This window comes from Hippocampus guttulatus, chromosome 17, assembly GCF_054856545.1.
Source record: "Hippocampus guttulatus isolate MCC_2025c chromosome 17, RoL_Hgut_1.0, whole genome shotgun sequence".
Lineage (NCBI taxonomy): Eukaryota > Metazoa > Chordata > Actinopteri > Syngnathiformes > Syngnathidae > Hippocampus > Hippocampus guttulatus.
In genome coordinates, this window is record NC_141277.1 from 355,919 (window position 1) to 372,483 (window position 16,565).

A 16,565-nucleotide genomic window follows, 5' to 3' on the forward strand; every position below is an offset into this window, starting at 1 on the left:
GAGTGTTTGAAAACATTTTAATTTGGGCCAACTGACAGGGCGCTCGGGAGCGTCGTCGGCGTCTGAGAATAACAGCCGCCATCGAGCGAGCGTCTGACTTGAAAGTTCTTCGGCCCGCCACCCGTCGGCGCGCGGGGGCGCTCGGTACCGCCGAAGAATTTTTCCTCCGGCCTCCGGATGAAAGCGCGGCGCCGACCCAAGCCGGCCCGAGGTTTCGCCGTTTCGTAGGCGCTCGCGGGTCATATGGCGGCGGCCTTGTCGTCGCCATGCGTGACACCGCGGCGGACTCGATCCCGCCGCTAAACTTCGTAGAGATAGGTGGTGCCGTTGTTGTAGACCTTATCGGGCGGACCCTGGTCGGTAAAGGACAGGTAAGTATCATTGGCCTCGATGGTGACGTCGCCCGAAAACAAGTAGGACCAAAAGTGTCCGCTATGACGGTCCGCGCCGGCGTGGCAGATGACGGAGGAGAGGCGGTACGTCTGCTTGGTGTTCTCGTCCACGTCCATCTCCAGCCGTTCGGGCGAGTAGACGCGGTCGCGGCTGACCAGGCCGTCGCCGGCGATGCGGTTGACGAAGAAGGTCAGGATGTCCGGATGGGTCCAGAAGCGCTTGCGGAGCGTTTTGTGGCCGCAGGCCTTGCAGCGGCCCCGCCGCCCGCCCGTGGCGCGCTTGATCAGGGAGCCCAGCGTCTCGCCGTTGAGCGGCTTGGGCAAGGTGACCACGTTGCCCAAGTTGGAGACGGACGAGGTGGTGAGGTGGCACCGCGGGCAGCGGTTGACGTCGCGCACCCGGACGCCGGTGCGGATCCCGCAGCGGTCGAACCACGACAGGAGCGGCACCAGCAGGTCCACCGAGTCGTTGTTCTCGTACGGGATGAGCGCCGGGACGCAGTCGCAGAGCTCGGCCAGCGCCACGCAAAGCTCCGCCGCCGTGAAGCACACGCCGGGGTTCTCCAGGGCGCTCAGGTAGAGGCAGGCGAACGCCGGCATCTCCGAGAGTAAGGTCACAAACTGCTGGATGCGCTCGGGCAGCTTGCGGCGGACCACGCTCAGGTTCAGCGTGGCCTGCAGCGTGGAGTTCATCCAGCAGTTGTTGCAGTAGTTGGCGAAGCGGCAGATCTTCTTCAGCGGGCTCCTCTTGCCGGCCGCCGCCGCCGCCCCCGCCAGGGGCTCGTCGTCCCACGCGTCCGCGCTTCCCGCTCGAACTGTTGGGTTTGGCAAAACAGCGGCACGTTTTACAACAGCCTCGCCGGGCGCGACGCGTACGCTGGCGGAGGCGCTTTTGGTACCGGCGGGTGACGGGGGCCGGCCGCCCACGACGATCCTCAGCGTTTTGGTGGCCACGGCTCCCAGAGCGAAACCCAGGAAGAGAAACGGCATGATGCTCCCGAAAATCGCCCCGATACGATCGCGACAAACAAACGGCCGAGGCGGCGGGGGCGGGGGGGGTGATTCCCGCTTTGTGACATCACGGGACCGCGGTCGTTTTTCTGTCGTCCGACATCACGGCCTCTGTGACACGACCGCCTCGAAAGGCCTTGTGAGCAATTTGCGGAGCGAGCCCCTTGGGGCCGCGCCGCTCGATGCCGGTGGCGCGATTGCGGCTGCAGGTGGGCGGGCGCAGTTGAGGTCAAATGCCTCAGAGTGACGTGGCCCAAAAGGTTTGAACAATCACTCGGTGGTCCGGACCTCCACTCCGCAGGACAACAACATTCGCCAAGGAAAATAGGAACCTTTTATGAAATAGAATATGATTACAAAAAATTGTTTGCATGAAAATAGAATACGATTAGATGATGAAAATTCATTGATTTCATCGAATGAGGTCATTCAAACAAATGACCTCATTTTGCTTTGCGCTTCTAGGGCAGAAGCACGTCCCCTTTAAGAGGCGGGGCGAGAAGGGGGAAAGGGGCGGAGCGGGGGGAGGATGTAGAAGAAGGTACCGGCAATTGTTTTGTCTTCGTTTTTTTCCAAATCGTCTTGAAAATGTTTTCCTTCACTCCCCCCCCCTCCCCCTCCCCCCCACCCCGCGGTGTTTCGTTTTGATACCGGCGGGGGTGTTTGGCTCGTTTTGCGCGTGACTCGAACGTAAGGAAGGGGCGACGTGACGTCAGGTGACGTGCGAGGCAAGGTGCTGTGCTGGAGGGGCTCGTTCTCTGCCGCTGCGTGGCGAAGATGCCGCACGCTTCGCGAGACGCGCGGCGCCCCCGTTGCGCCGCCGCGTCGGGGCCGAGGACGTGATCGCCGGAGCGAGAAAGCGGCCGAGCGGCTTCTCGGGGCTGTGCGCTTTGTCCGCCGCCATGGCCAGAGCTCTGCGGAGGCTCTTTCATCTGGTGCTCTTCTGCCCTCTGTCCAAAGGCCTGCAGGTACGCCCGCCCGCCTCTGCGTGGATGTGTTCGGGTTCCATCAATCAATCGCGGCCCCCCCCGACTTGTAAACTTGAAATTATCCGCACGTTTGTTTTTGCGGGGCCCGGGATTGCCTAGCGACAGTCCGCGATGTTCTCGCCTCTGGGTTGAAGCGAACTGGGAGAGGCTCCTGTTGCCCCCCCCCCCCCCCTCCCTTATGCGGAAAAGCCGAGATGGATGAAGACGCTGCGCACTTTGAGTCCAAGTCAATCCGTGTGCCGTCCCTCCGTCAAGGTGAAGTACCTGCTCTTGGCGTGGTTGGGCGTCCTGGTGGCCAGTTGGGTGCTCTACGTGCAGTACGCTTCCTACTCGGAGCTGTGCCGCGGACACGTCTGTCAGGCCTTCATCGTAAGTCCACGACCGGGAAGCCGACCCCTCACCTTTCCAACTCTCGCAAAGGCTTTCAAAAAAAGGGACCGAGTCTTTCCCCTTTGCGAGTCAGACGTGGCCACGCTCTCCTTCACCCGCTGTCCGTTTCCTGTTTCCTGTGTCAGTGCGAGCACTACAGCAGAGGCGTCATCTCCGGGTCTTCCTGCAAGGCTCTGTGCGAGCAGAAAACGCTGACGCTGCGCCACTGCATGTCCACCTCCTCACAACACCAGGTAGAGACATCTCGTCATTTCTCCCGCCCCGCAGGGTGCTTGAGTAGAAGGATGGAAGAAAAAAAAAAAAAAGACTACTCGGGTCATTTTTTTCAAATAGAGGGAGGAAAGCCAAAGTCATCCAAAGTCAGTTACAACCCCCCCCCCCCCCCAAAACCCAAACCCTTCCACAGTACAGCGACCCGTCTGCTTTGTCACTTCCCGTCACTGCCCCCGCAGGTGTACGCCGGCCATTGGAAGGAGAGGCCGGTGGTGATCAAGTGCGGCATCGAGGACGGCGCGAAGGCCGACGGCGCTCCGGATTCGGCCGACCGTCGGAGGAGGAGGAGGCCGTTCGAAAAACCCACGCGCGGAACCTCGGTGGACGAGTTTAAGGAGATGTTGCACGGCTTCCTCAAGGTGGGGGTCGGGTCCCGCCCCCCGTCACGGCTCCGACGTGACATCCCCGAGGCGGGAGAACAGTCCCGTTTCGCTGTTCTTCCGGCTTCGGCGCCACGATCGCGGCCGTAGCGGGAGGAGAATGCGCGGCGACTCCTAAGCCAAGCTTCTCCTTAACCCTTTGACGATTTAACCTCACGCACAAGTCTTAAGGCGGAGCTAACTTGAAATGTCCCCCCCCGCTGCAGGAGAACCTCGGGGAGCAGCCGTCGCTGAGCACCCTGGCGGACAGAATCATTTCGCTGGCGGACGTCAACCAGGACGGCAAACTGTCTCTGGCCGAGGCCAAGTCCATCTGGGCCCTCCTGCGTGTCAACGAGTTCCTCTTGATGGTGGCTCTCCAGGAGAAGGAGCACACCCCCAAGCTGCTGGGCTTCTGCGGGGACCTGTACGTGACGGAGCCGCTGGGGCACACCTCCCTCCGCAGGCTGGAGGTGCCGCCCTCCCTGCGGGCCCTGGTGCCGGGCGCGCTGGTGTCGGGCCTGAACCGCTGGCTGGCGCCGGCCTGGCCCCGGCGGGCGCGCATCACCGTCGGCCTGCTGGAATTCGTGGAGGAGGTCTTCCACGGGCCCTACGGCAGCTTCCTGATCTGCGACGCCAGCCCGCGCCACGTGGGCTACAACGCCAAGTACGACTGCAAGATGGCCGACCTGCGCGCCGTGGCCTCCGAGGCGGCGGTGCGGGCCCACCTGAAGGGCCGGCGCTGCGAGACCAACGCCGACTGCACGTACGGCCGCGACTGCACCGCCACCTGCGACCGACTGGCCAAGCGCTGCAACGCCGACGTGGTGCGGCCCAACCTGGCCAAGGTGTGCGCCCTGCTCCAGGACTTCCTGCTCTACGGGGCGCCGGCCGAGCTGCGGGGCGACTTGGAGCGCCAGCTGCGCACCTGCGTCACGCTGAGCGGGCTGGCCAGCCAGATGGAGGTGCACCATTCGCTGGTCCTCAACAACCTCAAGACCCTTCTGTGGAAGAAAATCTCCAACACGCAGTACTCCTGAGGGACGCGCGGAACCCGCCTTCGACTCGGGGCCGGACTTACTCGAGCTTATTCCCCAACGTCGAACGGCTCCGCCGTCAACTGAAACGATTTGAGCAGTGAACGGCGTTGGAGACGATCAAGCTGTGATTAAAAACCCGACCGCATCGCGGTGTTTATTTGAAGTCCTCCGAGGCCGACGCGTGGTTCCCGTTGCGTTTTCATTTCAAGGAATCGATCCTGGTTCATCGAGACCAGATCGGACGTTGATCCATTTGAAACCTAATATCGCAATTAAGTTCAAGAATATCGAGAGTGCACACTGAAAGCTCCGTTAAATCAATGCACATCAACTGCACTAAATTCAAAATACGTTTTTTACAATTAAAGCGTCTTTCAAAAATGTTCACAAACTCGAATAGGAAATATAAAAAAAAATAGGCTACCATAAAAAAAAACGAATTTATGTAAGTTGAAAAAAATTGAAATGTAAAAAAACAAAAACTCAATGAAAATACGAAAACATCTTTTTTTTTTTTTTACATTTTTTGAATGAAAATGTCATTTGCTCAATATTTGCTTTACTGTATACGCAAATAAAAATGGAGCCACCTTAGTCATTAAATCTAAAATACTGAATAAGATCCCGTTGTGATATTTTTCCATTTTTGAAACCTAATTCATTTCCAACCCTCCATGATTTATGAGCGACGCAAAACAGACAGCGGTAAAACCAACTTATTTAGTATTTAATGGTAAGTATTACACAAAGGGAGAAAAGAAAATGAAAGACGAGCGTCTTATATCGAGCCCTAAATAAATGACGGGAGGTCACGGGCCGGGCGAGCCGGGTGCCGTCAGGCCGTAGAGCAGCTCCGCCTGCTTCCTCCTGTCCTTACCGCGCCGGACGGCCATCTTGAAGAGGCGGCAGAAGAGCTCCACGGCGACCGGCGTGTCGTCGTTGCCGGGCACCGGGTAGGTGACCAGGCTGGGGTTGCAGTTGGAGTCCACCACGCCCACCGTGGGGATGTTCATCTTGGCGGCGTCGCGCAGGCCCACGTGCGTGCGGAACACATTGGTGAGCGTGCTCAGGAAGATGAGCAGGTCGGGCAGGCGCACGCCGGCGCCGTACTGCACGTGGGCGTTGGTGAGCAGGCCGCCCTGCCAATAGCGCGTGTGGGCATACTCGCCACAGTCGCGGGCCGTGCCCTCCACCAGGTGGGCGAATTGGCGGCAGCGGCTGACGAAGAGGATCACGCCGCCGCGGTACGCCACGTGCGCCGTGAAGTTGAGGGCCAGGCGCAGGTGCTCTGCCGTCTGGTCCAAGTCCAGGATGTCCTGGTCCAAACGGCAGCCGTACAGGTAAGGGACCATAAGCCTGAAATGCACAACGTATGTCAATTGCATGCTAGTCACCAGATGTAGGTCTGCGGTTTTTATTTCGAGATCATAAAAATCGCATCGTTTCTGTCAAATGACTGAACACTCACCTGTGCCGACATCCTTTTTTGTGGCCGAGGTGAACGCGGGCATCAAACAAGTCTTTCACAGAGAAAAGCTCAGAGACACGGAAGAAGTCTGGTTTCTCCAAAGGAAGCTTCGTAATCTCTTCTGCAATCATGACAACAAGATCAATAACTTGAATGGAGTACGCGAATATAAAAGAAGAGTAAGAAAACAATCCACGACAAACGGTATACTTGGAAAAAAAACATTAAAGCTGCTAGTGATGCCACTCCTGCACCACTTCCGCTGTCCTCAAAGCAAACTTTCACAGGGCTAACGATTTAATATTTTATTTTACAAATCAACACAGTACATGCTATTATTACATTGGCTTACCGGAAACATGGTCGCTTTGCCGTTGTGGCGTTTTGATGGACGCTGCCGTGGAATAATTGCAATTACGATGATGTAGAAGCCTCCATAGCCCTGAAATAAGACATGTTAGCAAATGTGTGGGTTTTTATTTTGTATTAAAAGAAATTGTTAACACGATCGCGTTGACGAGTGACGTAGCGAGCCGATACATGGATTTATTGTCGCCTCACGTCAGAGCAAAAATTGGGCGTTAAAAATAGTGATACTGTGTATATACATATAAACTGTATATATTCAAGAAATACTTTACCTCTCGTTAGTGTACGAATAGTCATGCTTGCTTGAAGTGCGGAAGGTCAGCGCACTGCGCAAGCGTCCTTTTGCCGTCTTCTTCGATGACAAACTTGCTCCAGTTGGCTCACTGCTACCACCCGCAGTTTATTTCTTTTTATGTTTTTGAACGCTTTCACCTCGTTCTTTTTTTAAGCGTTCTATTCCCTCGTCGTTGCTAAATAGAGTAATCGCTTACTTTTATACGAAGTGTAATAAACTTCGTGTAAAACAGTAAATATGATTGTATGTCATCTTACAGCGTCCATGGGGAATCACATTTAGACAAATGCAGAATGCCAGGTGATTTGGATTTTTGGAATTAAAAACAAAAGGGTGTCCACGAACCCCGTACACAATTAGAAGTCATACTTCAATAATTTATTCCTATTCATTTGCATTCGTAATATACTTGTTAAATGGAATTAAGACTGTGACATGTGTGTAATTAGCCAATATATGACAATAGCATTTTGTTCCAAACTGTTCATGACCAATTTTTACAATCACAAATGATTTGGGTTCAATAAATGGCCGCTGTACAGATGCGAGTTGGCACACGGTCGGGGTAACGTGACACGTGGCGGTAAAGGTGAGCCCCCACTTCCTGGCTGTAACAACGGAGGTATGTTATATTCGAGGGGTGGCGTTTATTGATCTGAGGGCACCCGGGCAACTCTCAAAAACGATGAAGTGGGCTTTGCATCACAGCCGCAAAGGAAATATTTATTGATTATATTTGGTGATTTTTGTGTGCGAGTAATTTGGGGTGAAAAATTGGGTCAAGAAACAAACATTGGTTCTGTCCTATAAGAGCAACAGATGGATGATCAACAAGAGACAAGCCAAACCATCCAAAGGCAACACACAACAAGGCAGCAACGGGGATGGAAGGGTCACGTTCCAAACGGAGGATAGAGTAACACCAAGACAGAAAATTCTCATCCCCCACGGACCAACGGCTTCAAATGTGCAACCGCGACATTCATTTGGAAATGAAACCAACCTTTAACATCACATCAATGTGTTCAACGGATAAAGAGCACTCTGCTTTCGGTGAGCTTCCTGTAAAAAAGAGGAGACCATTTGGACCAATAGGCCATGGCAAGCAAACACACACACACACACACCCGACTGTACCTGTGTGTCGGAACAAACTGCAGCTTTCTTTTCACGTTTAGCAACTTGGTGGTCTGCAAATAGATGAGTTTTTGAAAGAAAGACTTCATTTGGTAAACCTGCACATGCTAATGGAAGTCTGTGTCCTTATAAAGACAATCAAATATTTTTTTTACTTCAGAAGCAAACAAATCTTGTGCTACGGCTTTGTACGGAATACAGCGGCATTAAAGTTGTTGCCGTTTGATTATAAAGTGGTCGTTGTGCACTTTCTGAAAATCTTTTATTTTTTGATATTTTATCATTTGAAGTGTATTTATCTTAGTATTTTTATTCATGTAATTTGCATTGACACTTATTGTGCCAATTTTTTGGATGTATTTCACCCCACCTGTGATCTTAATTTATTTTGATATCTAATTTTGAATGTATATTTTGATTTACTTTTTATTCTTTTTTTTTTTGGTCACCGCAGAAGCGGGAAAAGTGCGCCGAATGCTAAGCACGGAGCAGGAAGCGGAAGTCCAGCCGCAACATCGGAAAAGCTCTCGGCGCTCGGTATAAAAGAAGACGACGATGTCCAAGTCAGGCTACCTCTTTTCGATATCTCCTCCGGAACATGCTTCCGCGCTCTTCCGTGGAAAGCGCGATGCACGGCTGAACGACGATGCCGGGGTCGATGGCGCACGACAGGGACCTGCATGGGCGAGCCACAGCACATCAAACTCGCCCGCCCCCTCCCACCCTTACACCTCGAAAAACCATCCGAATATTGCGCAGGTATGGAAACGAAAACCAACATGTTGCTGGGGTTGCGCGCTCTTTATTACACAGAAAAGACACAGCAAAACAAAAAGGAGATTGAAAATAGGAGAAGAGTTCATACAAAATCTTTACAGGACTGGCAATGCGCAGCATGTTCAGTATTCTTTTTAAGAAACAAAAATAAATAGCCTTTTGTTTTTTTTTTCCCTTTCCCACCGGGGACCAAAGGCAGAAAGAGAAAATGGCATCGGAGCGGACCGCGACAAGTCGATGTACAGCGTGTTGAAAAAAGTGAAGTCAAAACCTGCCACGCACACACAAAGCGGCGAAAGAAAGCAAAACACAGATCCAGACTAGCGCGAGAATCTTTGCGGGCGGCCGCAAAGAAGCCGACGTTTGTAATAAACGCACTGGCGGTCGAGTGAGCGAAACGGACGGTAGGTTCGTCGCGTCTCGGAAGAACCCATTCTTACCAACGGGTTGAAAAAAAAAAAAGGTCGATCGTATGAAATCGACGCTCGATTCATCGTGTCTGAGTGGCATTCAAACGAGATGGCTTGGGACAAGAAAGGCGACATCAACGAATGCGCTTCGCTGATAAAAAGCGACATTTGGAATGAACCCGTCAGAAACGTGCAGAAATCGGCCGTCTGCGCCGATCTCGATTCATCGCGTCTTGGCGCGACAAACAAAATAGCCGAGGAGGAGGACTGGAGCGTGATTTGACACAAAAATGACACGATGTTCCGACGACAGTCGTACCGACTTCTGCACCGTACAAAAGCCTTGGGGCGCGCTCCGTTTTGTAAAACCTACCAGAAAGAAAAGTTCACAAAGCGTTTGGCGATACGCTTGAAATTGTTATCATCTCCACAATGGATAGAAAGATTGTATTTCCAAGTCATTTGAAAAAAGGTTTTGGGAAATAAATGAAATAGGACATTTTCAAGTGACCCAACGCTTTTGAACAGCGGCGTGTATTTTTCGCTATTTGTTGGTTGCGACATGACCTCATCACTTCTTCGGTTTAAAAAGTGATATCAATAAATGAATACATCATTTTTTTTAAAAATGGCGCAGACAAAGCAAAACCAGGCTGGCCTCGCCGTTTTGGTTTTATTTTAGCGTTTTTCATCCAAGCACTGACTTGTTTTGGAAAATTGCGTGAGCGTTGGGGAGAGGTTCACGATCGCCTCCGGCACGTTCCGACTTACAGAAAATTCCAGCGACGACGGCAAACCAAGAACCGGCCGCGGTTTGTACCAGATGGCTTGAACCATTCGGACCTAGGGATTGGAAATTCATTCCGACGACATTTTAATGGGAGCACGTCGCTTCAGAACAGAGCTTGTGGTGACCCAAGACTTTTGTACCATACAAAACAGCCCCCCCGCCCCCCACCTACCCGCCAAGTGAAAACGAGTCACTCGCGGAAGGAGTTGTGGCATTCGCTTCTTGTAAAGCTGTCCGGCGATGACGATAAGACGGTAAGATTTCAAATTGAACGCAACACTGCCACTGGGTTGGCGCGCTTTTCGTTTCAAGACTCCCCCGGCGCCTATTTTTTTGCACGCCAAAGAGCGGCCCTATTGCTTTTCGCAAATCTCACGGCGCAGAGCGACGCGCGGTTGACGTCGTCGGGCATCGCCAAGAGTCCCGGGGGCGATTTCTGAGAAATAAGGAACACGGATGACGCCGGTGGGTCGGCTAAAAGGGGATACTTACAAAGTGCTCGGCTTCTTCTCTGGACTCTCACCCTCTGACTCGTCTATAAACTCCTCCTCGGCTCCTTGGAGTCCGGCGTCTGCGGCGGCCGCGCCCCGGTCCGCCCTGGCCTTTCCCTCATCGCTCTGCCTGCTCTGCACCTGGACGTGGTTGGTCCGACCCGACTCCAGCTCGACAAACACGCTCTTGTCCCGCGGCACGTGCACCGTGCTGGCGGCGCCCCGATGCCTCCCGGCGGAAACCGCGACGGAGAAGGGCTTGAAAGCGGGGGTCGTCGCGGGGGTCCTCGCGCTTTTGGCGGCGGACCACGAGCGTCTCGCGGGAGACCAGAGGGAGGCCGGCGCGGGACGCTCGAGTTCGCCGGCCTCGCCTTGACACGAAGACGCCGCTGACGGAGAAGCGCTCGTTTTGGACGAGCTGATATGAAACTGCGTTCGGCCTAAACTTTTCGGGTCAACGACGGGAAGGCCGAAACTCTGGCGCCACTTGACGGACTGATCCACGGCCGGGACCTTTTCGCTTTGCCCGTCGTCGGCCCCGGCGGGCGTCGGAGGCTTTTGCTCGGTTGGGGCCGAGCTCCCGGGGCCGCGGCGGCGCTGCGGAGCGAGCGCCGAGCCGTCGGGCGTCGCGGCCGCGGGTCTCGGGATCTCAGCCGGCCGATCTTCCCGCTCGAGGTCACGTCGCACGGGGGCGGCGGTGCCGTTGCCGGGCGCCTCCGCGTCCCCCATCGTTCCCTCGGAGACCTTCTCGGCCTTCTCGGCCAGGAACTTGCGGATCTCCTGCTCGATGCTGTCGTCGCTATCTACCGAGCCGCTCTCTTCATCGATCTGCTGAGCAATTGGTGGCGGGAGGCCTCGGACGGCGCCGACCCCGCAGTTTGCCCGTCTCTCCTCGACGGGCGCGTTTGGCAAAGCCGTCTTCATGGCTGCGTCTTTGCAGTGGCTCTTCCTTTTGCGGGCCTTTTTCGAAACGGTCAGCTGGGCCGCAGCGCGAAGGCGTGCGGTTTTGGCGCACGGCCGCGACCGTTCCGCTCCCACCGCCGGGCGCTTTGTGGAATCGCGCTGCGACCTGCTCATCTTCTTGGACTTCTTCTTTGTCTTGAGGAGGGCTTTGATGGCAGCGTCGAGATCCTCGTCGCTGTCGAGCGAGCTGCTCTTGTCTCCGCTTTGCTCCGTCTTGTCCCGCGACCTCGGCGAGGCCACCGGCGGGCTTTTCGCCTTCGGAGGTTCGGAAGACGGATCGGGCGAGGACGCGCGGGAGCTCGTATCGTCTTTGCGTTTCCGCCTCTTTGTGAAGGACAACCTGGGGGTTTTGCCCCGACTCGCTTCTCGCGCCGACGGTTCTCCGGGTGAACGTTTGAGCATTTGCGCCTTCTGCTCGAGAAATTTCATGATCTCTTGCTCGATCCCATCTTCACTGTCGACCGAGCCGCCGCCATCGCTGTCCCGCTCCGGAGTTGCGGACGGTTGCGCGAGTCCGGCGGGGGCGCGGGCGCTCGGCCCGACGTCCAGATGGGACGCGAAGGCTCCGGGCATGACCGTTTTGGAGATGTCCAGTATTGCTTCGGCGCACATGAGCTCGGCGGTGGTATTGGCTTTGGGGACGGCCGGCGTGGGCTGCTCGGCAAAGCTTTCGACTCGGAAGGAGAGCAAACCGTCGCCTTGGCTTCTCCGGTCGATGTCGAGCGAGTCGGCCAAGCGAGTCGGAGACGGCGGTCGGACTAATTTTGCGGCCTTCTGCGGCCGTTTCTTTTTCTGTTGGGGTCGGTGTCTTTTAGCATCGTCAAGGCCGGAACTTCCCGACTTGTCTTGAGGTTTGGGGGCGCCTTTCTCTCGGAGTTGCTCCAGCTGATAGCTGCGAATGGCCTCCTCGATGCCGTCGTCGCTGGAGGAGTGCGATTCTTCCACAGAAGCCAGCGGTTTGAAAAGGTCCCCCCTCGTCTGCTGCTCAATCCTCTCCAGCTGGTACTTCTGGATGGCCTCCTCGATGCCGTCGTCACTGCTGCTGCCGCTGCCGGAGTCGTTGCGAACGTCCTCCCCTTTGATCTTGCGTACCAGGCCGCTTGGCTTGACGGTGTTTGTCGACCGATCTCGCAGCATGATGCGCCCCAACTCGGAGTTCCTGAGAGCGGCCTCGTGGAGCGAGGCCTTGTGTTTAATGTACTTTTTCACGGGTCCCGTTGCCGGTGTCGCTCGGATGACGCTTTTGGGAAAGCGGCTTCTCATGATGGAAAAGGCCTGGCTTTCGGACTTTATTTCGGGACCGGTTTGCCTGGACGACTGAACAAAAAGTTCCGCCTCGCGCTTGTGGCCGTCTTTCTCCTTCAGGTATTCGAGGATGGCCTCCTCGATTCCTTTGTCCACGGAATCATCGCTATCGCTGCTCTGGTCGCGGTCCTTCAAAAGAACGCCGGCCGGACGCTTTTTGGTTTTGGACTTGGCTGTCGCGAGGGGGCCCGCCGCTGTCTTACAAGCCTGGGGAGGCCCGTCCTGTCTCTGAAGCGCATTCGCCACCACCTCTTCGCTCATATCGAGTGAGGACTGACTGCTCCTCAGGCTCTCAATGATCATCTGGACCTTATTTGAGATAGAAGAACCCCGAGCGGACAACTCGCCGTCCGAGTCATTGAAGCAGACGGGAATGCTATAGCCCCCGGGCGGTCCGCATGCTCTCCACTCCGTGCGAGGCGCTGCGACAGTGGGCGCGTTCATCAAGTACATTCTACTCAAGGGAGGTGAGATTGTGGACCATCGGGAGTGCAGCTGCCTCCTTCTGGTGTCACATTGTTCAATCTGAGGGGAAAACAAAGTTGAAACAGCAATTGAGACAAAATGCTCGGTCTTCCGAAAAAGAAAATATTTCAGCTGTCATGTTTTGCATTTTGTTCCCTCGCGGTACCCAATGTCAACCGAAACCTTGATTTGAAACACCAAAGGTACAGACCAAACCGCTGCGCTCATCCAAAACCACTGGACGCTACTTGCCGGCATCTTTCCTGTTGATTCACTCTCAACTTCATTTGTAGTACACGCAAAATAAAGAAATAAATAAAGGACATCAGCAAATGGATGTCATAACATGGTTGGTGCACTTGACAACTTTGACATGAACAGCCATGTTTGTGTATTGTCAATGCAGCGTATCTCAACAACGAATGAAAACGTCTCCGGGGTTAACTACATCAAGAATGGAGACGGTTGTTGTAACTGAAATCGCACCTTTGAATTTCTTTCATTTGTTTGTATGGTCCTTTTACATTACATACCACCGTAAACTGCTGGCGATATCATGTTGGAGGTGACGCTGTGATATTCCCATTTCTCAATCGAATTTGAGCAGTGTCTGACAAAATAATATGTTGCCATCTTAATAAAAGTATTCATTACGAATGGAAGGTTGAACTATCGTTTTGGGAGCTGCGCAGTGTAGTGAGTAAGAATATTCTGGAATTTGACTAAGGAAATAGTGGGGCACCTGCCACCATAAGAATATTAATCTGGTCAACAACAAAAAAAATAAGTCGTATAGATCTGAACTTAACACAATAGTAAAACATAAGTTAAAGCAGAGCTCAATCCTCCTCCATTACACGACTCAAACAGTTGGCAGTGGATGCTAATATGGAAGTCGGCGAGTTTCATCCAGCCAGCACCCAGCCGGGGGCGGCCGGTGTTGAACCACCGTGACCGGGCTATCCAAAGCACATTCACGGCGTCAGAAAGACGCGACACCACGACATTGAAACTCTCACTTCATCCTCGGTGATCGTTAAATTGCAACCACGCCAAACAGTGGCGAAGCGGGCCCGAGTTTGAGGCATATTCATGACCGGCTTCACCCCCGCAGAGGCGGCCGGAAACCAACTGCACCAAGCGGCTGTGACTCGTCCAGAAGCCCCCGCGAGTTGACGTTCAACGGTGAAGCAAACCCATCCGAAAACTTGCCAACTTGGCTTCACATTTGAGGGAAAGTAAACGCGGGCGACGTTTATACGGCGGTTCGGGTACTTCATGTCCACCACCCCGGACGTTTTGCCACGGAGCAACGCTCGCTCTCCTCGTCATACTCTAGCGGTGTCGGGGGCTCGGCTGCTCGGCGTGCCGGAGCTACGAGACGCCGAAGCGATACCATCTTTCTCGGCGCGAACCGCGGTTGTCAGCCAGCGACGACACGCGTGGTCAAACATAGATAAAATACAAATGATTCGGCTTTTCGGTGGGTTCCGCGTGTCCGGCGGCGAAGGTGGTGGTGGGGGAAGGAAGACGGCGAGGAGAAAGGCGGGAGCGGGGCCTCCCGGCTGCCGCAGCCCCGGCATTTTCTCCGGCTAAGGAAGCCTTTGTACTGATACACCGTGCCTCAGTTACCACGCCGCGCATGGAGAACTTCGGAAAAAAAAACACGCCAAGGCCGAGTGAAAACTCACCGGTTGAGAATGTAGCAAATGCAAAGATTGGGCATCTGAACCCTCCGGTGCTGAACAGCCCGGGTGGTGATGTTTCAAGTAGCCGTCTAACGAACTCGAGAGCCGGGCGTGCGGCTCTCTTGACGTCGCGTCCTCCTCCTCCGACTGGCGGGCCGGCGGGCGGGCTGCTGCGTGGCTACGGCCGAAAGGACCCCTATCAAACATGGCTACAATTTTCTTCCACCACCAACACCCTTCGGGAGATGTTTGGCTGCTATTTAATAAGTGAAGAACTCGATTTAAAGCACTTCGTGAACAATGTACATCGTGTTTTTGTTTTGTCTTTTTAGATGGAATTCAACTTTGGACTTAAAATGGAAAAGTTTTATCTTCAGGCAGTTGAACTTGATTCCAAGATGGGAGCACCCTTTAGTAAATACATTATTTTAAATCCAGACAATTGACAAAGTACACCCACGGACCACGAAGCAAAAAAAAAAAAAAGTTAATGTCATCGTCACAACAAAAAATATCAAATAGAAACATGTTGCATTAATACCTCACTACATTGCACAGGTGTACCTAAAAGTACCTATTTAATTTCCCCGAATAACGATTCTACCCACCTAACTACCCTTAATGTCAAGAGATTGTCAAATAAATAAGTGTCCTCCCACAAATGACATAAATATGCAATAAGAGGAAACCTGCATTAACCGTAAAATACAGTACCTGCCAAAAGTGAGGATTTTACGTGTTTTCCTTGTATTATATTTATACGACACGTGTTTTTAATTAATCTTATGTTGCAACCCATCTAAATGAGGAAAATAATCTCTTTGAAGTTCTAGCAGATGGCATTATTTTCAAAAGTCCAACACAATAATAAATTGAGTTGAGGCTGTTGCAGTCTAGACTTACTATTTTAGCTCAGAGAATTGCATTACTGTTACCGTTCATGCTGATGTTACACGTTGTTGTGTCATTGTCCTCTTGCCCCTGAATCACAAATGCAAAAAAAGTCAAGCAAATAACACTCCAGGTTACAGGTGTCAAACTCGAGGCCTCGGGGCCAGATCCTGCCTGCCTCATCATTATGAGGCCCGATAAAACTAATAATTGCGCCAAATTCCATGATTCTTTCTAAAATCTGTCCTAAAATTTGAAATTGTTGTATTTTATACAATTACGTTGAGACATTGCAAGCATTTTTGGGTACTTGAAAAAAAGCAAAGTTGTTAACCTGGATTGAAGAATTCACTGACTTGACTTCTGTTGGCAGTTTATTCTATTTGTGTGTGTTTATAACAACTAAATACTAAATTATATTGAGAGGGAAGAAAGTTCATCTGTGCTGTATGTTACACATACAGTACATTTGACAATAAAGCTTATCCAATCCAATCCAAAATGCAGCTTCACCATGTTTACTTTGAAATCTGGGCTGCACCAATTTCTAGTAGTCCTCAGACAAGAAATTGTCAACCTACAGGATGGAGCTAATCTCAAATTAACATGTTTAAGATGTAAACGTCTGGTGAATTACGTCATCCTAAAATGTAAGTACAGTATTTATATATTAGTCTGCGATTGGCTGGCAACCAGTTCAGGGTGTCCCCTGCCTACTGCCCTGAAGACACCTGGGATAGGCTCCAGCACGCCCCTTGTGAGGATAAGCCGATCAGAAAAAGGGTGGATGGATCGGATTATGAGGACAGTACATGTGGAACAAAATGCTTTGGTTGGTTTTGAAATTCGCCGAAAGGGTGGATTCCGACTCAAAGATGTGGCATCCCATGTATTGCCTTCAAATACAGTAGGAAATACTTACTATTACTGTACTCCAGAGTATCATCTGGAATCTTGAATTTTTTTGAGCGCAACACAACTCCATCGAAAGGTTCCATAAACAATTCCGAAGATAGCAATAATAATAATAATTGAACCATAATTAGAGCTCTGTGACAGCAT

The 16,565-nt window shown here is 52.7% G+C and overlaps 4 protein-coding genes across 4 annotated transcripts; 1 reads left to right on the forward strand and 3 right to left on the reverse strand.

The window, feature by feature from the left end:
• Positions 1 to 1,723, reverse strand: LOC147191305 (uncharacterized). The gene is made up of 2 exons (XM_086134807.1): positions 1,292 to 1,723; positions 1 to 1,207 (listed from the first exon to the last, which is right to left on the reverse strand). The coding sequence occupies exons 1-2, from the start codon at positions 1,380 to 1,382 to the stop codon at positions 300 to 302; spliced, it is 999 nt and encodes a 332-aa protein (XP_085990933.1). The 5' UTR covers positions 1,383 to 1,723; the 3' UTR covers positions 1 to 299.
• A 278-nt stretch (positions 1,724 to 2,001) lies between these two features.
• dipk1b (divergent protein kinase domain 1B) lies at positions 2,002 to 4,599 on the forward strand. The gene is made up of 5 exons (XM_086134806.1): positions 2,002 to 2,371; positions 2,648 to 2,761; positions 2,908 to 3,015; positions 3,235 to 3,414; positions 3,642 to 4,599. The coding sequence occupies exons 1-5, from the start codon at positions 2,306 to 2,308 to the stop codon at positions 4,452 to 4,454; spliced, it is 1,281 nt and encodes a 426-aa protein (XP_085990932.1). The 5' UTR covers positions 2,002 to 2,305; the 3' UTR covers positions 4,455 to 4,599.
• A 566-nt stretch (positions 4,600 to 5,165) lies between these two features.
• Positions 5,166 to 6,671, reverse strand: mrps2 (mitochondrial ribosomal protein S2). The gene is made up of 4 exons (XM_086134808.1): positions 6,564 to 6,671; positions 6,275 to 6,364; positions 5,923 to 6,043; positions 5,166 to 5,810 (listed from the first exon to the last, which is right to left on the reverse strand). Exons 1-4 carry the CDS (start codon positions 6,586 to 6,588, stop codon positions 5,264 to 5,266), a joined length of 783 nt encoding a protein of 260 aa, XP_085990934.1. The 5' UTR covers positions 6,589 to 6,671; the 3' UTR covers positions 5,166 to 5,263.
• Positions 6,672 to 7,504: 833 nt separating this feature from the next.
• On the reverse strand, positions 7,505 to 15,608 carry ppp1r26 (protein phosphatase 1, regulatory subunit 26). The gene is made up of 5 exons (XM_086134805.1): positions 14,616 to 15,608; positions 10,193 to 12,984; positions 8,297 to 8,399; positions 7,724 to 7,776; positions 7,505 to 7,648 (listed from the first exon to the last, which is right to left on the reverse strand). Exons 1-5 carry the CDS (start codon positions 14,817 to 14,819, stop codon positions 7,612 to 7,614), a joined length of 3,189 nt encoding a protein of 1,062 aa, XP_085990931.1. The 5' UTR covers positions 14,820 to 15,608; the 3' UTR covers positions 7,505 to 7,611.
• Between the last annotated feature and the right edge of the window lie 957 nt (positions 15,609 to 16,565).